The following is a 22,768-nucleotide window of genomic DNA, read 5'->3' on the forward strand; positions in this document are numbered from 1 at the left end:
GACTGCTCTGTGCAGGAAGTAGACATTTTCCTTCCTCTTTTACAGGCTGCCAAAGAGCAACTGAGCAAGGTGTTCTCTGCCATGTTGGCCATTCATTCAAACAAGCCAGGTATGGTGAAATCTTTGATAGCTCTTTTTCTCTGTTTTATTTAGACTCAAGTCATTTTGAAATGTCTTTGCTTGATGCACCTAAGAGAAATTATTTGGGGACTTGAACTTAGGCAGTTGGCCTCGAGCAGTTTTTGTTTGTGAACAGCTGCCTCTTCATCTTTGCCAACCTGTACTAGTTACGATGCCAGGTGTTGTATCTGTGATCAAGAAGGACTATTATTTCTTTTTTTTTTTTTAATTTTTATTTTTTAAAGATTTATTTATTTATTTGAAAGTCAGAGTTATACAGAGAGAGGAGAAGCAGAGACAGAGCGAGGTCTTCCATCTGATGGTTCACTCTAGTTGGCCGCAATGGCCAGAGCTGCACCGATCTGAAGCCAGGAGTCAGGAGCTTCTTCCGGATCTCCCATGTGGATGCAGGGACCCAAGGACTTGGGCCATCCTTTACTGCTTTTCCAGGCCATAGCAGAGAGCTGGATTGCAAGTGGAGCAGCCAGGTCTCGAACTGGCGCCTATATGGGATGCCGGTGCCTCAGGCCAGGGCATTAACCCGCTCCACCACAGCACCAGCCCCTATTATTTCTTTTTAAAAAGTTAAAATCTTTTTTAAAAAATTGTACATGACCACTGATGTTGATGAAATGCAGTAGGTCTTGTGTTAGTGTTTACCTGTTTCTTTTAGAATTTTCTTTCTTGTTTTTGTTTTTTAAAGATTTATTTATTTATTTGAAAGGCAGAGTTACAGAGAGGCGGAGGTAGAGAGAGATGGGGTCGGGGTCGTTCATCCTCTGGTTCACTCTCCAGGTGGCCTGGCCAGAATTGTGCTATTCCGAAGCCGGAAGCTTCTTCCGGGTCTCCCACGTGGGTGCAGGGGCTCAAGTACTTGGGCCATCTTCCACTGACTTCCCAGGCCATAGTGGCAAGGGCCTAATCAGTGGGGCCCATCTTCTGATGCTTTCCTAGGCATAGTAGGAGGGAGGCAGATAGGAAGTGGAGCAGCAGGGACTTGAAACCAGCACTCTGACATGGGATGCCTGTGTTGCAGGTAGCAGCTTAAGCTGCTGTAGCACAACACTGACCCTGGAATATTCTAATTTTATTTATTTATTTGGGATTGATTTTATTTGAAAGACAGAGTTAGTGGGTGGGTGGGTGGGAGGGGGGTGAGAGAGAGAAAGAGCGAGAGCTATCTTCCACCCTCTTGATTCAATATCCAGATGGCTGTAATGGCTAGGGCTGGGCCAGTCTGAAGCCAGGAGCTTCTTCCAGGTCTCTCAAGTGGGTAGCAGGGGCCCAAGCGTTTGGACCATGCTCTGTTACTTTCCCAGGCTCCTTAGCGAGGAGTTGGATTGGAAGTAGAGCAGCGGGTCTCAAACTGGTGCCTATATGGGATGCTGTTGTTGCAGGAGGCAGTTTTTACCTGTTATGCCACAATGCTGGCCCCATAATATTCTAATTTTAGATAAAGCAGCAAAACTTGGTTATTGGAAACTTTGTTTTCTTCCTTTCCCTTTGGTAAAATTATTTAAAAATTCTTTTGAGTATTTGAACTTGGGACATTGTCTTTTCTTGTTTAATTTATTGATATAAAGTCTGATTTTTCATTTATAGCTTTGTGGATTATGGCAGCCAAGTGGGAAATGGAAGACCGTTTATCTTCAGAAAGTGCAAGACAGCTATTTCTTCGGGCTCTACGTTTTCATCCAGAGTGCCCGAAACTTTATCAAGAAGTGAGTGTGTGCGCACCAGGTGAAAGAGCGATGTCTTGCTTTGATCCCCTGGAGATGTACTTTCTTGAATTTGAGAGGCAGAGAGAGAGAGTGCTCCCATCCAAATACCTACAATGACCAGTACTGAAGCCAGGCACCAGAATTCAAACCAGGTGAAAACACGTGGATGTCAGGAACCCAGTTACTTAAGTCATTACCACTGCCTCTCGGGGTCTGCATTACTAAGAAGCTGGAGTCAGGAATTGAACCCAGGCTGTCCGATGTGGGATGTGGGCATTTTAACTGCTCGGCTAGACACTCATCCCATATGTTTTTCATTAAGTCTGGAAACACTTCAGGGGCCAGTGTTGTGGCAGAGTAAGTTAAGCTGCCCACTTGGGATATTGGCATTCCATATTGGAGTCCCAGTTTGAGTCCTGAATGCTCTGTTTCCAATCTCTCTCCCTGCTGATGTGCTTGGGAAAGTAGCGGAAGATGACCCAAGTCATTTAGCTCCTGCCATCCACATCGGAGGCCTAGTTGGAGTTCCAACTCCTGATTTTGGCCTGGCCCAGCTCAGCATATGACCTTTTGGGGAGTGAACCAACAGATGGAAGATCTGTCTCTGCCTCTCAAATAACTAACTAACTAAATCTGAAAGACTTCAGATTATGCAGGCTAAGGATAATTGTGGTGGGGGTGGAGGGGTGAGGAGAAACATCTTTTTTTTGTTGAAACTGTGCAACTTCTTGATTCATGAGAAGTTGGAACCCTTACCTGCCTGCTGTGGTTTGGAGGTATGGGGATTGGACCATAACTTCTTTTAGTTGAGTGGTCCATTTCAGCCTCTTTTTCCTTTGTTCTTATTTTTTAAATTGATTTCCCTCCCTCCTTTCTGTCTTCTTCTGGATTTCCTTTTTCTCCACATTGCTCTTTTTTTTTTTTTTTAGGTTTATTATTTTATTTGAAAGGCAGAGGCAAAGAGAGGGAGGGAGGGAGGGAGGGAAGGAGGGAGGGAGAGAGAGAGAGAGAGAGAGAGAGATCTTCCATCCACTGGTTCACTCCCCAGTTGGCTGCAATGGCTGGAGGTGGGCCTGTCTGAAGCCAGGAGCCAGGAGCTTCTTTTGGGTCTCCCACGCGTGTACAGGGGCCCACACACTGGAACCGGCACACGGATGGGATGCAGGCATTGCAGCTGGAGGCTTAGGCCACTACACCATAATGCTGGCTATATTTTATTTCTTAAGATGGATACACTTGAGCCAGCACTGTGGTGTAGTAGGTTAAGCCTCCGCCTGTGGCGCCAGCATCTCATGTGGTTACAAGTTTGAATCCCAGCTGCTCCATTTCCTATCCAGCTACCTGCTAATGGCCTGGGAAAGCAGTGGAAGGAAGATGGCTCAAGTTTTGGCAACTGCACCCACATGGGAGACCCGGAAGAAGCTCCTGGCTTAAGATAGGCCCAGCTCCAACCATTGTGGCTATTTGAGGAGTGAATCAGCGGATGGAAGACCTATCCCTCTGTCACTCCTGTTCTCTGTCTGTAACTCTGCCTCTCAAATAAATAAATAAATTTTTTTAAAAGATGGATATACTTTTAGGGCTTTCTTCCTCTCTTGAGGGACTCATTCCTCCTCCTCTCTTTTTTTTTTTTTTTTTTTAAGATTTATTTATTTGTTTGAAAGAGTTACAAAGAGAACAAAAAGAGAGAGAGACACACGCACACACACACACACACACACCACAGAGACACCAATAGATCTTCTGTCCACTGCTTCACTTCCCAAATGGCTGCAGTGGCCGGAGGAGCCAGGACCTTCTTCGAGGTCTACACCTGGGCCATCTTCCACTGTTTTCCCAGGTGCATCAGCAGGTGGCTAGATAGAAGTGGAGCAGCTGGGACTCGAACCGGTTCCCATATGGATGCCAGCGTCACAGGAGGAGGCTTTACCTGCTATGCCACAACGCTGCCCTTCCCCCATTTTTACTATTTATTTTAACAGTTGTCAGCTTGTAGCTATCCTGCTTGTCATGCTGCTCCCCTGTAGCATGCAGCAGTAGCAGCTAAACCCTAGCTGTCCTGATTGCTCGCTCCTCCCCTGAAGCATGTTCAATAAATCTAATGCTGCTAAAAATTTTTTAAAAATGTATTTGAAAGGTAGTTAAAGAGAGGGAGAGAGAGAGTGCTGGTTCAAGTCCCGGCTACTCAGCTTCCTGCTTATGTGTTAGAGAAGGCAATGGGAGATGACCTAAGTACCTGGGCCTCTGCTGCTGATGGGGGAGATCCAGATGGAGTTCTGGCTCCTAGCTTTGGCCTGGCCCAGCCCCAGCTGTTGTGGTCATTTGGGCCCTGAATAGCTGGGACTTCAACTAGAACTTGAATATGGGATTTTGGCATTGCAAGCAGTGGCTTAACCTGGTGCACCACAATGTTGGTCCTTGTGTCACATACTTTTTTAACAAAATATAATACTCTCTGCCCCCCAGACTTTCCTAGATATGATACTTAAGGATAAAAAGTGGCATCTTAGGGGCTGGCACTATGGCGCAGTGGGTTAAAGCCCTGGCCTGAAGTGCTGGCATCCTATATGGGTGCCGGTTCTAGTCCTGGAGCTTCTCTTCTGATCCAGCTCTCTGCTATGGCCTGGGAAAGCAGTAGAAGATGGCCCAGGTCCTTGGGCCCCTGAACCCACGTGGGAGACCTGGAAGAAGCTCCTGGCTCCTGGCTTCGGTGTGGCCCAGCTCTGGCAGTTGTGGCCATCTGGGGAGTGAACTAGCGGATGATAGATCTCTTTCTGTCTGTTCCTCTGATTGTAACTCGACTTTGAAATAAATAATACATAAATCTTTAAAAAAAAAAGGTTTCAAGGATTTTCATGTCATTGTTTTCCTTCTGCAGTACTTTAGGATGGAGTTAATGCATGCTGAGAAACTGAGGAAAGAAAAGCAAGAACTTGAAAAAGCTGACATGGATGATCTGGTAAGATCCTACTGTGTTGTCAGTTGCTAATATTATGTAGTCTTTTAAGCCTGTACAGGAGTAAGAGAAAAATCTTTGGAATATATTATTTTTCTTTTCACTTTAATGTCACATTTTGAAATTTTAAGTAAGTCCAGAGTTGATTTAGTTTAATGGGCCTAGTAATAAGAGTAACATTTTATATTTGAAAATAGGTATTTGATGGGGGCTGGCATTGTGGCATAAGCTGGTAAAGCTGCTGCTTGCAATGCCGGCATCCCATATAGGCGCTAGTTTGAGGCCCGACTGCTCCACTTCTTAGCCAGCTCTGTGCCAATGTGCTTAGGAAAGCAGTGGAAGATGGCCCACGTGGGAATCCCAGGTAGAGTTCCATGTTCCGGTGTTGCGCCTGGCTGAGCCCCAGTTGTTGCGGCCATTTGGGGAGTGAACCAGCAGATAGAAGGTTTTCTGTGTCTGTCTGTCTCTCTGTAACTATGCCTTTCAAATGCATAAATAAAATACAAAAAAACAACAACAGGTATTTGGACTACCTGAAGTGGTCCTCAAAATTATTATTGAGGAAATAACCAAATACTGTGGAATAGCACTTTTATATATGGGTTCAAGGAGCTTCAGAAAGATGAAATGTGTAGTTCCTAGACTTCTTTCTTTTCCTTTTTATATAATTATTTACATGGCAGAATTTTTCTTCCAAAGATTTATTTATTTATTTCAAAGTCAGAATTATGCAGAGAAGGAGACAGAGAGAGATCTTCCATCCTCTGGTTCACTCCCCAAGTGGCTGCAGTGGCTAAGGCTGAGCCAGGCCTTAACCAGGATCTTGCAGGTCTCCCATGTGGGTACAAGAAGCCCAAGCACTTGGGCTATTATCTTCTGCTTATCCTAAGCCATTAGCAGGGAGCTGGATTGAAATTGGAGCAGCCAGAACATGAACCGGCCCCTTATAAGGGTGTACTGGTGTCTCAGGAGGGAGCTTTACTTACAACACCACAATACTGGTCCCCAGAATAATTTTTAAAAAAGATTTATTTATTTGTGTAAAGGGCAGAGTTAGAGAGAGAGAGAATGAAAGATTTCTGTTTGCTCATTCACTCTCTAAATGGCTGCAATGATTGTGACTGGGTCAGGCCAAACCCAGGAGTTCAGAACTACATATAGTTCTTCGGTGTGTGTGGCAGAGGCCCAAGGGGTTGAGCCATCTTCTGCTGCTTTCCCAATAACATTAGTAGGGAGCTGGATTGGAAGTGGAGCAGCTAGGACTTGAACTGGCATTCATATAGGATGCCAGCATTGTAAGTAGAAGCTTAACTTGTACCACAATGCTTGCTCCATGGCAGAATAATTTGAAAGAAAGGTTTAGAACATTAGGCTGAAAAAGGAACTTTGTTATCTTCTTGTTAATTTGGTTTCCAACTCAGACCTTTTTTATCCAAGTAAAATCTTAACACAAAAGGTTAAACAAGGCATGTAGCACTTGACCTATTCTGGTCTAAACGGAGTGAGACTTTAAGGCATGCGATCTTGCCAACACTCCAGCATCCTGAGTGAAAAGAGCAGGAAGATGAGTGATCTTGTTTAAGCTGCATGGTTTACAAGTAAGAGGGCTGGGCCAGACATAGAGCTTATGTGGTACAGGTAATCAAGGAATGTTAATTTTCATCATGGTGCTTTCTCTACTCAGTAGTGCTATGGTTACGTTTTATATCACTCTCTTTAGAGGAATCTTGATTATCCTCAAGAAATCCTTAAGGGCGAGTTGGCACGGATCATCTACAAAAATTCTGTAAGCATAATTAAAGGTAGGTGTCTATTGGACATTTATTTGTGGTAAGAAAGTTTAATATTCTCTTTACAATGAAAAAAACCTTTGCTAATTTTGAAACTTTCCAGTAGGATGATTATAAAACTGATCGTACACATAATGTTCTGTTTCTTTCAGAAAAGGTTTTTTTCTCTTAGATTTTTTTTTTTTAAGATTTATTTATTTATGTGAAAGGCAAAGCTACAGAGAGGCAGAGGCAGAGAGAGAGAGAGTTCTTCCATCCACTAATTCACTCCCCAAATGACTGTAATATCTGGAGCTGGGCTAATCTGAAGCCAGGAACCAAGACCTTCTTCTGGGTCTCCCACGTGGGTGCAGAGGCCTAAAGGCTTGGACCATCTTCTGCTGCTTCCCCAGGCTCACTAACAAGGAGCTGGATTGGAATTGGAGCAGTCGGCATCTGAACTGGCGCCCAAATGGGATGGTGGCACTGCAGGTGGCAACTTTACCCACTATGCCACAATGCCAGCCCCTTGTCCCAGATTTTTATTGAACATTTCAGTAAGTTTTCACTGAGTACTTTACTCATATTGGGAGTCAGAAAAAAAGATAATTTATTCCATTTCCTTGTGCCTTTCATAAGTCTAGAATGAAAATTAGAAGTGCTTACAAATACTCAAATATGGCTTTGCTTGTTGAGTAGGACTGTGAGGAACTTTTCTTTCGTATTTTGTTCTATTTCTGCATTTTTCAAAAACAAGAAAAAGAAGTTTGTATTTTTAGAGCAGTTTTTTTTACTGATAATGAACCTTTCCTCACCTATTTTTTAAATTCTAGGTGCAGAATTTCATGTGTCATTACTTTCAATTGCACAGCTATTTGACTTTGCCAAAGACCTACAAAAAGAAATTTATGATGAGTAAGTAAAATAGTGGAAAGGTGACTGTTTCTCTTGCTGATCTGTGATAAGGTACTTTTTTTTTTTTTATTTTTAGATTTATTTGAAAGGCAGAGTTAGAGAGGGAGACAGAGAGAGAAAGAGTCAGAGGGAGATCTTCCATCTGCTGATTCATTCCCCAAATAACTGCAATGTCTAGATTTGGGCTGGTCGAAAACCAGGAACCCGGAGCCAGGCACTTCTCTAGGTCTTCCACGTAGGTGCAGGGGCCCAAGCACTTGGGCCATTCTTTGCTCCTGTCCTAGGCACATTAGTAGCAGAGAGCTGGATCAGAAGTGGAGCAGACGGGACTTGAACCGGTGCCCACATGGCCTGCTGGTATTACAGGCAGCAGCGTTAGCCACTGTGCCACAGTGCTGGCCCAATGTGATAACGTTTTAAAGAAGTATATTTAGAGGGGTGGAATGAAGATATCACACAAAGTCCTTGATAGGAAAGCTAACTTTAAGATCATGTGTTTATGGTATATTTAATGTTTCTGGCGATGTTCTTTGGCTTATTTCCTTTGTATTTATTCAATAATAAATACATCCTAATGCTTAAATAAATATTAATATGGTACTTTGCTTGTGTGCCTTTCTCCAATAAAATGAGAGTTGTATTCATAGGTGTTAATACTTGAATACTGTAGATAATTCTAATCTTTGCTGTCTGATTATATTGTTTAAGAATTACTTGCAATGTACCTTGTGGGAACTTCATTCTTAGGTAGTTCCGCTCACAAAAGAGATTAAATAGACTTGTATCATTTTGGATATCTTCAAGGTTTTGGTAGGGATTAGGTTGTGCTTTTTCCTCTGTCTCTATTACAGCAAATTTAGTCTGAGCATCATAAGCTTCTCTGGAGTTCATTGAGGCTTGTGTTGTCATGGTGAGCTGCTGACTTGATTTTGAGAGCTGACTTCAAAGTTCACATTTGTGAGTGATGCCTGACATGTTCTGGAATTCTTTAAGTGAATGGTGACTTTGTTCCATTGACTAGATTCAGTTTATTTTTTACAATTTTTTAAAGCTATTTATTAGAGAGAGACAGAGGGAGCTGCCCTCCGCTGGTTTGTCCCCCAAATGCCTGCAGTGGCAGAGACTGGGGCAGGCTGAAGCCAGGAGCCTGGAACCGAATTCCAGTTCTCCCATGTGGGCAGCAGGAACCCAACTGAACCGTTAACCTGATGCCTCCAGGGTGTGCATCAGTAGAAAGCTGGAATTGGGAGTGAAGCCCAGACATGAACCCAGGCACTGGCATAGGGATGTGGGCTTCTCAATCAGTGTCTAACTGCTCTGCCATACATTCCCCCTCCCCCCACCCCAACCAAATTTATGGAGTGAGTAAGGAGATTCTGGAGAGCATATTGAGAAATGCAGTTATTATGAGGGTGTCCTATATGGAGCTCTTTCTGTGGTTGATATTATTGTGTGTTAAGTCTCTTGTCATAGATGCAAATAAACTATTTTTCAGCCTTCAGACTCGACACACAGATGACCCTCTCACTTGGGATTATGTGGCACGGCGAGAATTAGAGATCGCGTCAAAACCAGGAGAAGAGCAACCTACAACGAAGTCAGCCAAAGTGCTGGAGGTGTGCCGGCGGGAAGACAGGTGCAGTGCAGTGTATGAGGAGGCCGTGAAGACTTTGCCTACGGGTGAGCTGCAAACCATGGTGTGGTGTTAGAGTAATGGCCTCTATGAATGTGAAACTGAAGCTCCCCTTCCTATTACCCAAATCAGCATCAGAAATGTTTGTGTAGTACAGTTCTCAGCATGCCTGCCTTTTCCAGCTTGTTCTTCCCACGATGGTGAAAATTGGAGCATTTATGACCTTCGTCAATAATAATGGTATTTATTTTTGGGAAATGATAATGCCGAAAGCTATTATTATTTTTAAAAGATTTATTTATTTATTTATTTTTTGACAGGCAGAGTTAGACAGTGAGAGAGACAGAGAGAAAGGTCTTCCTTCCATTGGTTCACCCCCCAAATGGCTGCTGTGGCTGGTGCGCTGTGCTGATCTGAAGCTAGGAGCCAGGTGCTTCCTTCTGGTCTCCCATGTGGGTGCAGGGCCCAAGCACTTGGGCCATCCTCTACTGCACTCCCGGGCCACAGCAGAGAGCTGGCCTGGAAGAGGGGCAACCAGGACAGAATCCAGTGCCCCAACTGGTACTAGAACCCAGGGTACTGGCGCCGCAGGCAGAGGATTAGCCTAGTGAGCTGTGTTGCCGGCAAAAGATTTTATTTTAAAAAGCGGCAAAGATAAAGGGAGAACAGAGAGAGCTTCTATCCATTGATTTATTCCCCAGAAGGCCACAACAGCCGGGGCTGGGCCAGGCCAGATCTGGAGCCAGGAGCTCCCATCTGGTTCTGCCACATTAGGCAACAGGGACCAAAGTACGTGGGCTATAATCTGCAGCCTTTCCAGGTACATTTGCAGCAAGCTGGGTCAGAAGTAGAGCACCCTTAGCTCTGGCATGGGATGCAGGTGCTGCAGGTGGCAGTTTAACCTGCTGCAGCACAACACTGACCTTTATTATTTCTTAACTATTTTTTTTTGACAGGTTGCAGGGGCCAAAGCCACAGGGCCACTATGCCATGATAGCAACCCCATGCTTTGCTTATTTTATTTTATTTTACTTTATTTTGTTTTCTTTTTGACAGGCAGAGTTAGACAGTGAGAGAGAGAGAACAGACAGAAAGGTTTTCCTTTCCATTGGTTCACTCCCTATATGGCCGCTACCTCCGGCGCACTGCGCCGATCCGAAGCCAGGAGCCAGGTGCTTCTTCCTGGACTCCCGTGCAGGTGCAGGGCCCAAGCCCTTGGGCCATCCTCCACTGCACTCCGGGGCCACAACAGAGAGCTGGACTGGAAGAGGGGCAACCGGGAGAGAACTGGCGCCCCAACCGGGACTAGAACCTGGGGTGCGGGCGCTGCAGGCGGAGGATTAGCCTAGTGAGCCGCGGCGCCGGCCTGCTTATTTTATTTTTATTTAAAGATTTCTTTCTTTCTATTTATTTATTTATTTATTTAGACAGGCGGAGTGGACAGTGAGAGAGAGAGAGAGAAAGGTCTTCCTTTTGCCTTTGGTTCACCCTCCAATGGCCGCCGCAGCCGGCGCACTGCGGCTGGCGCATCGGGCTGATCCGAAGCCAGGAGCCAGGTGCTTCTCCTGGTCTCCCATGCGGGTGCAGGGCCCAAGCACTTGGGCCATCCTCCACTGCCCTCCCGTGCCATAGCAGAGAGCTGGCCTGGAAGAGGGGCAACCGGCACAGAATCTGGCGCCCCAACTGGGACTAGAACCTGGTGTGCCGGCGCCGCAAGGGGGAGGATTAGCCTATTGAGCTGTGGCGCTGGCCAGATTTCTATTTATTTTAAAGTCAGAGATACACAGAGCAGAGGCAGAGAGAGAGAAAGAGGTCTTCTATCTGATGGTTCACTCTCCAGTTGGCTACAAAAGCTGGAGCTGTGTCGATCTGAAGCCAGGAGCTTCTTCCAGGTCTCCAACACGATGCAGGGGCCCAAGTCCTTGGGCCATCTTCCACTGCTTTCCCAGACCATAGCAGAGAGCTGGATTGGAATGGAGCAGCCAGGACTATGGGATGCCAGTGCTTCAGGCCAGAGCGTTAACCCGCTGCGCCACAGCGCCGGCCCCTCTTAATTATTCTTTGATAGGAATTTCATTTTTTAAAATTACTAATACTGGTAAATAAAGACAACAGGATAGAGAGCCTGAGTAAGGCTTTTGAATTTTTATTTATGCCATCTTTCAATATTTTTTCTCTAATATTTGAAATGTTTTCCTGTAATCAGAGTACTATTCTTGCTGTCTGGCTTCTTCCTTTTTTTTTTTTTTGACAGAGTGGATAGTGAGAGAGAGACAGAAAGATCTTCCTTTTGCCGTTGGTTCACCCTCCAATGGCCGCCATGGCTGGCGTGCTGAGGCCAGCGCACCGCGCTGATCCGAAGCCAGGAACCAGGTGCTTCTCCTGGTCTCCCATGGGGTACAGGGCCCAAGCACTTGGGCCATCCTCCACTGCACTTCCTGGCCACAGCAGAGAGCTGGCCTGGAAGAGAGGCAACCGGGACAGAATCCGGCACCCTGACCGTGACTAGAACCCGGTGTGCCGGCGCTGCCAGGTGGAGGATTAGCCTATTGAGCCACGGCGCCGGCCTTTTTTTTTTTTTTTTTTTTTTTTTTTAAAGGTTTATTTTATTTATTTGAAAGGTAGAGGTAGAGCGAGCAACACAGGGATATCTTCCATCCACTGGTTCACTCCTCAAAGGGCCACAAAAGCTGGGGCTGGGCAGGCCAAAGCCAGGAGCCAGGAGCTTCCTCCAGGTCTCCCACATGGCTGCAGGGATCCAAGGACTTGGGCCATCTTCTGCTGCTTTCCCAGGCACATTATCAGGGAGCTGGATTGGAAGTGGAGCAGCCAGGACTTGAACTGACCCATATGGGATGATGGCGCTGCAGGTGGCAGCTTAACCTTCTGTGCCACAGTGCCAGCTCCCAGGCTTCTTTAAACTTCTTCATCAGGGTTTTCTCTTTGAAGTGAAGATGCACGGTGCTTATTGAATTGGTCTGATTACGGTGATCTTTGTCACTATTCCAGGGCCCATGTGGAAGTGTTACATCAACTTTTGCTTGGAAAGATTTTCTAAGAAGACAAACAGTGAATTTCTCAGAGGGAAGGTAAGGACTTAAGTTACATGGTTATAGTGGCTCACTAGCAAGTGACTTTTTTTTTTTTTAATATTTATTTATTTATTTGAAAGGTAGAGTTACAGAGAGGCAGAGAGAGAGACAGAGACAGAGGTCAGTCAGTCTTCTATCTGCTGATTTTCTCCCCAGACGGCCACAACAGCTGGAGCTGTGCTGACTGAAGCCTGGAGCCAGGAGCTTCTTCCGGGTTTCCCACATGGGTGCAGGGGCCCAAGCACTTGGGCCATCCTTTGCTGCTTTCCCAGGCACATTAGCAGGGAGCTGGTTTGGAAGAGGAGCAGCCAGGACTTAAACTGGCACTCGTATGGGATGCTGGCACTGCAGGCGGTGGCTTTACCAGTTATGCCACAGTGCCGGTCCCAGGATTTTCTTTCTGAAGGAAGGGTTTGGGACAGCTCCTGAGAACTTTCCGCCTAGCCCCCGTCTTTCTCTTGTGGGTGACTGCTGTTCTGAAGGTCTGGGTTTAGTTTATGCCTAAGGGCCCTCCAGGTTGGAAGCAGCTGTCTGCTTACAGCCTGTACCCCATACACCTGACCTGCTCGGGCAGTCAAAAGTGAAATCAACAAACGGCAGCAACTCAGTCTCTTCACCAAATTCTCAGAAATATGCAGAACTGCTTTTGTTGGTGTCGGAGGCATGTCACTCCTGTTGGTATCCTTAAAATGGACTGAAGGATTTTTCTGTTTGCAGAGGCTGGAAAGAACCATGATTGCGTTCAGGAAGGCACATGGACTGAAGCTGCTGTCAGAATCCCAGTACAAGCAGTGGGTAAGGACGTGGGGAGCACATTCACTGCCAGTTACAGCACTTTATTCCAGTTGTTTTTTGACAGTCTTACACATTTGAAATATATATACTTATATGAATAGGCCCACTCAGAAGATCCGTATGTAAAGAGTGTTTACTTTGGGCTGTCAGTACTCAGTATATGCTAAACTTGAAATCTGTACTAGTGAAGCGAGGAATATCAATTTTTTTAAAAACTTTTATTTAATAAATACAAATTTCAAAAGTACAACTTTCTGATTATAGTGGTTTTTTCCCCCTATAACCTCCCTCCCACCCACAAACCATCCCATCTTCTACTCCCTCACCCATCCCATTCTTCAAGATTCATTTTCAATTATCTTTATATACAGGAGATCAAGTCAGTATATACTAAGTAAAGATTTCAACAGACTGCACCCACACAGAAACACAAAGTATAAAGTACTGTTTGAGTACTAGTTATACCATTAATTTGCATAGTACAACACATTAAGGACAGAGATCCTATATGGGAAGTAAGTGCACAGTGACTCCTGTTGTTGATTTAACAATTGACACTCTCTTATTTATGATGTCAGTAATTACCTGAGGCTCTTATCATGAGCTGCCAAGGCTATGGAAGCCTCTTAAGTTCACAAACTCCGACTTTATTTAGACAAGGCCATAATCAAAGTAGAAGTTCTCTCTTCCCATCAGAGAAAGGTATCTTCTTTGATGGCCTGTTCTTTCCACTGGCATCTCACTCACAGAGATCTTTTATTTAGGTCATTATTTGCCACAGTGTCTTGGCTTTCCAAGCCTGAGAAACTTTCATGGGCTTTTTAGCCGGATTGAATGCCTAAGGGCTGATTCTGAGACCAGAGTACTGTTTAGGGGATTTGCCATTCTATGAGTCTGCTGTGTATCCTGCTTCCCATGTTGGGTCATTCTCTCCTTTTTAATTCTATCAGTTATTATTAGCAGACACTGGTCTTATTTATGTGATCCCTTTGACATTTAATCCTGTCTTTATGATCCATTATGAACTTAAACTGATCACTTTAACTAGTAAGATGTCATTGGTACATGCCAACTTAATGGGATTTGGAGTCCCATGGCACATTTCTAACTCTACCATTAGAGGTAAGTCTGAGTGAGCGTGTGCTAAACTGTACGTCTCCTTCCTGTTTTATTCCCACTCTTATTTTTAACAGGGATCAATTTTCAGTTAAATTTAAACACCTAAGAATAATTGTGTGTTAATTAAAGAGTTCAGCCAATGGTATTAAGTAGGAAAAAAAATACTGAAAAGAATGAAATAGTAAGCTGTCAACAGTCAGGACAAGGGCTGATCAAGTCATTGTTTATCATAGTGTCAGTTGCACTTCTACAGGTTTCCTTTAGGTGCTCAGTTGTCACAGATCAGGATTTTTTTTTTTTTTTTTTTTTTTTTTTTTACCGCTGTGTAGTATTCTATAGAGTACATATCCCATAATTTCTTTATTCAGTCTTCTGTTGATGGGCATTTAGGTTGATTCCATGTCTTAGATATTGTGAATTAAGGTGCAATAAACATTGAGGTGCAGATAGCTCTTCTATTTGCCAATTTAATTTCCCTTGGGTAGATTCCGAAGAGTGGGATGGCTGGGTTGTGTGGTAGGGCTATATTTAGGTTTCTGAGGACTCTCCAAACTGTCTTTCATTGTGGCTTTACCAATTTGCATTCCCACCAACAGTGGATTAGTGTGCCTTTTTCCCCATAGCAAGGAATATCATAATGTGGAAAACACTGGAACAGAGACTCTGAGTTGGGTTTTTTTCTGTCTTCCCATTCTTCCCCCCAACCAATTTGAAAGAATTAGAGAGTTCTTCCATCTGCCGGTTCACTCCTCAAATTGCTGCAGTAGCCAGGATTGATCCAGACTGAAGTCAGGAGTCAGGAACTTCTTCTAGGTTTCCCACATGGGCAGGGTCCCAAGCACTTCAACCATCCTTTGCTGCATTCCCAGGGGCTGGCGCTGTGGCGTAGCAGGTAAAGTTGTAGCCTGCAGTGTCAGCATCCCATATGGGTGCCAGTTCAAGTCCCGGCTGCTCCACTTCCGATCCAGCTCTCAGCTGTGGCCTGGGAAAGCAGTAGAAGATGGCCCAAGTCCTTGGGTCCCTGAACCCACATGGGAGACCTGGAAGAAGCTCCTGGCTCCTGGCTTTGGATCAGCGCAACTCCAGCCATTGCAGCCAGTTGGGGAGTGAACCAGTGGACGGAAGACCTCTTTCTCTGCCTCTCCTTCTCTCTGTGTGTAACTCTTTCAAATGAATAAATAAATCTTTTTTTTTTTTAAAAAGTGGAGCAACCGGGACTCAAACCAGGGCCCATATGGAATGATGGCATTGCAAATGGCCACTTAACCTTCTATACCACGGTGTGGGACTTTAACCCACTGAGTCACAGTGCTGGGCCCCATCCATCTGTTTTGACTATCCTTTTCCTGAGCCAGGCCCAGCCCAGATTAACCACTGGTAGAGTAAAGACAGATGAGACATGTGTCTGTGTTCAGAAACTGACTTTCTGGAAAGAGGCACAGTAAGCCATCTGTATCTTGTTTTATGGGTAAAGTTCGCTAGGGACCAGAATAGCAATGCACAGTTAGAATTTGCTACTTAATAATTTGGTGACTTGGGCAAACCACTTTTCTGAGTTTGTTTGATTTTTTTTTTTTTTTTTTTTTTTTTTTTGATAGGCAGAGTGGACAGTGAGAGAGAGAGACAGAGAGAGAAAGGTCTTCCTTTTTGCCGCTGGTTCACCCTCCAATGGCCGCCGCTGCAGCCGGCGCACCGCGCTGATCCTGGCAGGAGCCAGGATCCAGGTGCTTTTCCTGGTCTCCCATGGGGTGCAGGGCCCAAGCACCTGGGCCATCCTCCACTGCACTCCCTGGCCATAGCAGAGAGCTGGCCTGGAAGAGGGGCAACCAGGACAGAATCCGGCGCCCCAACCGGGACTAGAACCCGGTGTGCCGGCGCCGCAAGGTGGAGGATTAGCCTATTGAGCCACGGCGCCGGCTCTGAGTTTGTTTGATTTTAAAATAGTGATAGTGGTGCCAGCCTTTTGGCATAGTGGGTTATGCTGCTGCCTGTGACGCGGGCATCTCATATGGGTTCCAGTTCAACTCCCGGTGGCTCCACTTCTAATTCCAACTCCCTACTAATGTTCCTGGGAAAGCATCAGGGGATGGCCCAAGTGCTTCGGCCCCTGCACACACGTGGGAGACCTGGAAGAAGCTCCCGACTCCTGGCTTCAGCCTGCCCAGCAATAGCCATTGTGGACATTTTGGGAGTGAACAACAGATGGAAGATCTTTGTCTCCCCCCCCCCCCCACCCTACCTTTCAAATAAATAAAATAAGTGTTTTATTTATTTATTTGAAAGGCAGAGTTTCAGAGAGGCAGAGGCAAAGAGAGAGGTTTTCCATCCACTGGTTTACTCTACAAATGACCACAAAACCTGGAGTTGGGCTCATCTGAAGCTAGGAGACTGAAGCTTCTTCCATGTTTCTCACATAGGTTCAGGGGCCCAAGCACTCAAGACATCTTTTACTGCCTTCTTACACCATAATAGAGAGCTGGAGTGGAAGTGGAGCACCTGGGAATCTAACTGGCATCCATATGGGATACCAGCACCACAGGTGGTGGCATTACCTATTACACCATGGCGCTGACCCCTAAAATAAATCTTTTAAAACACATAAAAAAGAGTAGTGGTAGTGATCTTTGTTCTTGTTAAATCATAGAGTTGTTGAGGGCATTCATGAGATACTGAAGGTGTTTAATGTATTTAAATACCTTCATTGAGGAAAGAACAAAAGCTTCTTGTGTATATATATATATATTTAAAGGTTTACTTATTTATTTGAAAAGCAGAATAACGAAGGGAGGGAGAGAGACAGGAGAGTGAGATCTTCAATGTGCTGGTGCATTCCCCAAATACCTGTAGCCATTGGGTGGCAGGGACTCAAGTTCTTAGGCCATCAAGTACTTACGCCATCATCTGCTGCTTCTCTCGTTGATCAGCAATAAACTGGATTGGAATTGTAGAGTAGCTGGTACTTGAACCAACCACCCTGATGCGGAATGCAGGCATCCCAAGCAGCGGCTTAATTTGCTGTGCCACAACATCCACCCTTATGCTTGTTGAGTGCCTTTTATTAACTCCTACCTCTTTAGTTAATATAATTGCAATGAATACCTTGTTACTTTGCATCCTATTCTGTATAGTATTCTGTTTTTACATTAACATTTACTCCATCGTTTCTATATATGGCCACATAATGGTATTATTATACCAAGACTGAGATACCATTGTCTTGTTCTGGCATCTGTCTGGACAGATCACAGGCCTGGATGATTTTCATGTGTGTCCCTTTGAGCTGGCAAGTTTGTTACTGCCTGTAGATTGCAGTCCCTGAGTGTGGCCTGGCAGTCCCGTCCTTCCATTTTCATCTTTCTTTGGTATCCCACACTCAGGTCTGGTGTAGCCTTTCTTCTTCCTTCCACCTCAGCTCTCATTTGCTGACCTGGCTTTTAAATGCTGCCACTGATTTAAACACTGTGCTGATTCTATACCCATACTTTTTCCAGATTATTCTCCACAGAATGATCTTTTAACATTGTCAGGTGATCGCGTTGCTTCCCCTTGTCCTTTGGATAAAGCTACTCATGCTCCTTGACTTGGCCCCAGCTGGATTTCCAGTCTCATCATCCAAGTCTCCAGTTTGCATCCTACCTGTTAGGCATTCTGAACTTAGAGTGCCTTTCATATCCAAGATATCTTTTGTGCTCACCCTCTGACATGTGCTGGTTGGGAGAGCTTTCTGTTTTCCTGGTGGGAGAAGGAGGGTGTCTGCTTTCCCCTGACAGTGCCTGTTCCTCAGTCTTCCTTCAAATGCTTCCTTTCGAGAGTTCTTTTTCATCACTGCCATGGACCCCGGTGGCTGCTTCTGACTGGTACCCCTGGAGCAGATGGTTCTTTATCTGTCATAGCACATATCAAATAGCCTGTGTCTGATTTGCTCTGTTAAATCTGGCATGTGTAATCAAATGCTGGCTCAGTGAACTGATTATTTACTACCATTCACTTGTTTTTCACAGTTTTGTAAAATTGGATTTGTTTTCATTTTTTCCCTCCTGTTAAAATAGTGTAGATACAAGTGTTTTGAACAGACAGGATTTCCATTTGTTTATTTGTTGGGACATACTTGTTAAAGTAAAATTCTCAAACATATTAAGAGATGAACACTTTTATAATTCATGTTAAATAGTATCAAACTACATTTCAGAAAAATTGTGGCAATTTATGGTGTATCCAGTTCCATTTGAATGAATATATTTCCTTACTCCTCTACAAATACTAATTTTATCTGTTTTTTGATTGATACTGTGGTATGTGTGGGTTCTAGTTTGGTAGACTATACTGAAAACTTCTAGTCTAAATTATTAAATTATTTACACTGTCTGCTTCTCACTTCTACCTTTTTTTTTTTGAAGACTATTTAATTGAAATGCATCATCACAGATAGAGATCTTCCATCTATTGATCAGGGCTGGGCTAGGCCAAACTAGGAGCTAGGAGCTTCTTCCAGGTCTCCACGTGGATGCAGGGGCCCAGTACTTGGGCCATCTTCTGCTGCGTTCCCAGGTGCATTAGCAAGGAGCCGGATCCAAAGCGGAGCAGCCGGGGCTTGAACCAGTGCTCTGATATGGGAAGCTGGTGCTGTAAGCGGCGGCCTAACCTGCTGTGCTGCAACAGTAGTCCCCCTTCCTTGTTGTTTGATGGCCCTTGTGCATAGCCAGATTATTCACTTTTTGCCTGTTTAGCAGCTGTGCGAAAAGGTTTAGTGGAAAGGGTGTTGAAATGGTTGTCTTGGTTGTGGCCTTTGTTCTCGTTTATGTAAGTTATTTAAGTTTTGGCAGTTAATTTTCCGGTAATCCTTTGTCTTACCTAGATTGAGTTGTTGCTGCACCAGGAGTTGTTTAGGGAAGCGTCGGAGGTGGCAGTAGCTGGGACGGACTTATTCAAGGACTCTGGGACAATGTGGCAGATGAGGCTGCGGGTGCTGATCGACTCACAGAGCCCTGGCGTGGACAAGCTTGTTGAAGAAGCCTTTTTGCATCTGAAACCCCAGGTCTGTGAGTGTGGACTTCGTGTTCATTCTGTCTGGGACACCTTTCAAGACTTCAGCCAATGCTTGTTTGGAGTATACTTGTCTGAGGGGAGCTGGCTCTTGAGTGGCATTTGTTATTTTTTTATTTTTTTAAGATTGATTGATTTATTTGAAAAAGTACAGAGAGAAGGGGAGTGACAGAGAAATCTCTCACCTGCTGGTTAACTCCCTAGATGCCTGCAACAGCGGGTGCTGGACCAGGAGCCAGGAACCCCATCTGGGTCTCCCCCATGGGAGGCAGAGGCCTAAACACTTGGGCGACCTGCTACTGCTTTTCCCAGGCCGCTAGCAGGGAGCTGGATTGGAAGTAGAATAGCCAGGACACAAACCAGTGCCCATATTGGATACTGGCATCTAAGGTGGTGGCTTTACCCACTACACCACAATGCCAGCCCCGACATTTGTTTTTAAGTGGTCATAGTTCAGGGGTGAAGAATAGAAGAATTTACCTGCGTTCAGTAGCTTATTTCTAATTATTTGAAAGTTGACTAAATTATACAAAACTTCTATTCTGTTAGCTATCTTCCAGAATTAATAGAATATTCTCACTTGCATTTAAAGCTGAACATAAATTCAACTTTTAATTATAAACATATTTAAATTTTTTTAAAAAATGATATATTTTTAAATTTATTTTTTATTTTTTCGGACAGGCAGAGTGGACAGTGACAGAGAGAGATAGAGAGAAAGGTCTTCCTTTTCCGTTGGTTCACCCCCCTATGGCTGCTGCAGCCGGTGCACCGTGCTGATCCGAAGGCAGGAGCCAGGTGCTTCTCCTGGTTTCCCATGTGGGTGCAGGGCCCAAGTACTTGGGCCGTCCTCCAGTGCACTCCCGGGCCACAGCAGAGAACTGGCCTGGAAGAGGGGCAACCGGGACAGATTCCGGCGCCCCGACTGGGACTAGAACCCGGTGTGTCGGCGCCACAGGCGGAGGATTAGCCTAGTGAGCCGTGGCGCCGGCCAATATGTTTGCATTTTTTAAAGGTAGAGTGACAGAGGGATGGCAGAGATCTTCCATCTGCTGGTTTCCTTCCCAGATGGCTGTGAGAGCCAGGGCTGGACGAGGCTGAAGCCAGGAGCCTGGAACTGCATCTGGGTCTCCCACATAGGTGGCAGGGCCCCAAGTACTGGGCCATCTTTTGCTACTTTCCCAGGTACAATAGGAGGGAGCTGGATTGGAAATGGAGCTGTCGCTTCCTGTCTTCGTGGAGGAACGACACAGGACCCTGCGCTGTTCTTTTGTCTGCTCGGCCCTCCCCGGGTTTGCTGCTGGTTCTTCCCGGGTTGGCTACTGTCCCTTCCACCTCCGTGGAAGGGCAGTTCCCCCTGCCACATTCCCCACTTCCGCGGGGGAGCGGCACACCGCCGGCCGGCTCTCTCGGGGGCTGCACAGGTGTTCCTTCAGATAGATGTTCCCCTTAGATGTTCCTGGTGCATGCCGTCTCTCTCCTCCTTTATAGTCCTCCTCCGCCAATCCCAACTCGGCTGCCCACACGCCAAGCACACTGCTCTCCTGCAATCAGGAGCAAGTCCTACAGTTTATTGGCTGAACTGGAGGTAGCTGTGTAGAAGCTGTTTTCTTCTCTCCCAGCGCCATATTGTGGGAGAGCAGATGCATAGAATAAATCTTAATTCCAGTAACAGTATAGTCCGAGTTGCTCCCCACAGGAGCAGCCAGGAATTAAACTGGTACCCATAGGGGGGGATGCCAGTATTGCAGGCAGTGGCTTAACCTGCTGTGCCTGTTTGCTAGCCTCTTAAGTTGAAAGGTCTAGGGGCTGGTACGGTGGTGTAGCGGGTAAAGCTGCTGCCTCCAGTGCCAGCATCCCACATGGGTGCTGGTTCGAGACCCGGCTGCTCAACTTCCCATCCAGCTCTCTGCTATGGCCTGGAAAAGCAGTAGAAGATGGCCCAAGTGCTTGGGCCCCTGCACCCGCGTGGGAGACACCCGCGTGGGAAGAAACTCCTGGCTGTTGTGGGCAATTGGAGAGTAAACCAGTGGGTGGAAGACCTCTCTCTCTCTGCCTCTCCTTCTCTCTTTGTAACTCTTTCAAATAAATAAATCTTAAAAAATTTAAAGGTCCAAATCTTAAAGCTTTGCAGTGAATATTTTAGTAAAAAAAATGTATTGTACAAGGTGGATTGTGAAAAAAATCTGCTTACTTCTGTATGCCTGTGGCCCATGAGTAACAGCTAGTTCAGCCTAGATTAGTTATTTCTTGTGTTGTGGATCTTAGGAGAAACATGACCGGTCTGTGGTCTGTCTAGCTATGGACTCCTTTTTGTTTTATTTATTTATTTGAAAGGGAGAGTTGCACAGAGAGAAGGAGAGACACACACACACAGAGTGAGAGAGAGAAATCTTTCATCCACAGGTTCACTCCTCAAATGTCTGCAACAGCCGGGGCTAGTGCAGGCAAAAACCTGGAGCCTGGAACTCCATGCAGGTCCCCCAGCTGTGTGGCAGGGGCCCATCTTCCCAGGCACATCAACAGGGAACTGTACAGGAAGTAGAACAGCCAGGTCTATTGCAGGGTGAGGGAAACTCGACAGGCTGCATCCCCATGCACAAGAGAACAGCTGCTATGGACTCTTAACTGCTTACTTAACAAAAAGATGATTGGTGGTAATTGTAGGCAGAGTTCCTCAACAGAAAGGAGAGTGCTGTGGTGGGTGACTGACTTGGTTAGGAGGCTGTGTGTGCTCTGGGATGCCATTCCTGCTGGCAGTGGACATGCTGTCACAATGTGGACAGACTGGGAACAAATCAATATTTTACAGATTGATTATTTTAGAGGAGCCTTCTGAGAGTGGTTGGTTTTCAGAGTTTAGAGTTTAGTATTAAGCTGACCTTTTTCTTTTCTTTTCTTTTCTTTTTTTTTTTTTTTTTTGTTAAACATAAAAAATTTCTTTGAGCAGGCTTGTGTGCCATTGTGGATATCTTGGGCAGAGTGGACTGAAGGTGCCAAAAGTCAAGAGGACACTGAAGCAGTCTTTAAGGTCTGGGCTTTGTATTCCAAGTCTTTTGCTGTGGGGATTGGGTAGCTAGGTTTGCTTGTTGTCTGGCTTTAGGATTATATCATCAGCGGGTCTGAAACCCTGTTGAGTGGCTTGAGCTGATTCTGGGGGTAATTTGTCTTAATATCCATAATTTTCCTCTTTTTTTCTTTTAAATTGTAGAAAGCTGTCTTAGCTGTCATGGGTCCTGACTCAGTAACTCTGAAGGACAAGTATCTGGATTGGGCTTATCGAAGTGGTGGATACAAAAAGGCCAGAGCTGTGTTTAAAAGGTAATCACAACCGGGTTCTAGTCCCGGTTGGGGCACCGGATTCTGTCCCGGTTGCCCCTCTTCCAGGCCAGCTCTCTGCTATGGTCCAGGAGTGCAGTGGAGGATGGCCCAGGTCCTTGGGCCCTGCACCCGCGTGGGAGACCAGGAGAAGCACCTGGCTTCTGCCTTCGGATCAGCATGGTGCGCAGGCCGCGGAAGAAAAGGAAGACCTTTCTCTCTGTCTCTCTCTCACTGTCCACTCTGCCTTTCAAAAAAAAAAAAAAAAAGGTAATCACAGGTGTTTA

The 22,768-nt window shown here is 45.5% G+C and overlaps 1 protein-coding gene across 1 annotated transcript in view; it reads left to right on the forward strand.

Moving 5' to 3' along the window:
• Positions 1–22,768, forward strand: part of UTP6 (UTP6 small subunit processome component) — a 40,426-nt gene that overhangs the window by 11,944 nt on the left and 5,714 nt on the right. The window contains exons 6-16 of the mRNA XM_051825453.3: positions 46–109; positions 1,723–1,841; positions 4,720–4,800; positions 6,518–6,599; positions 7,400–7,481; positions 8,977–9,161; positions 12,124–12,203; positions 12,924–13,001; positions 18,976–19,155; positions 22,114–22,194; positions 22,375–22,484. Of these exons, the coding sequence (XP_051681413.2) occupies positions 46–109; positions 1,723–1,841; positions 4,720–4,800; positions 6,518–6,599; positions 7,400–7,481; positions 8,977–9,161; positions 12,124–12,203; positions 12,924–13,001; positions 18,976–19,155; positions 22,114–22,194; positions 22,375–22,484 (1,142 nt within the window). The remainder of the gene's footprint in view (positions 1–45; positions 110–1,722; positions 1,842–4,719; positions 4,801–6,517; positions 6,600–7,399; positions 7,482–8,976; positions 9,162–12,123; positions 12,204–12,923; positions 13,002–18,975; positions 19,156–22,113; positions 22,195–22,374; positions 22,485–22,768) is intronic.

This window comes from Oryctolagus cuniculus, chromosome 17, assembly GCF_051225735.1.
Source record: "Oryctolagus cuniculus isolate XC-2025 breed Fujian yellow rabbit chromosome 17, ASM5122573v1, whole genome shotgun sequence".
Classification (NCBI taxonomy): domain Eukaryota; kingdom Metazoa; phylum Chordata; class Mammalia; order Lagomorpha; family Leporidae; genus Oryctolagus; species Oryctolagus cuniculus.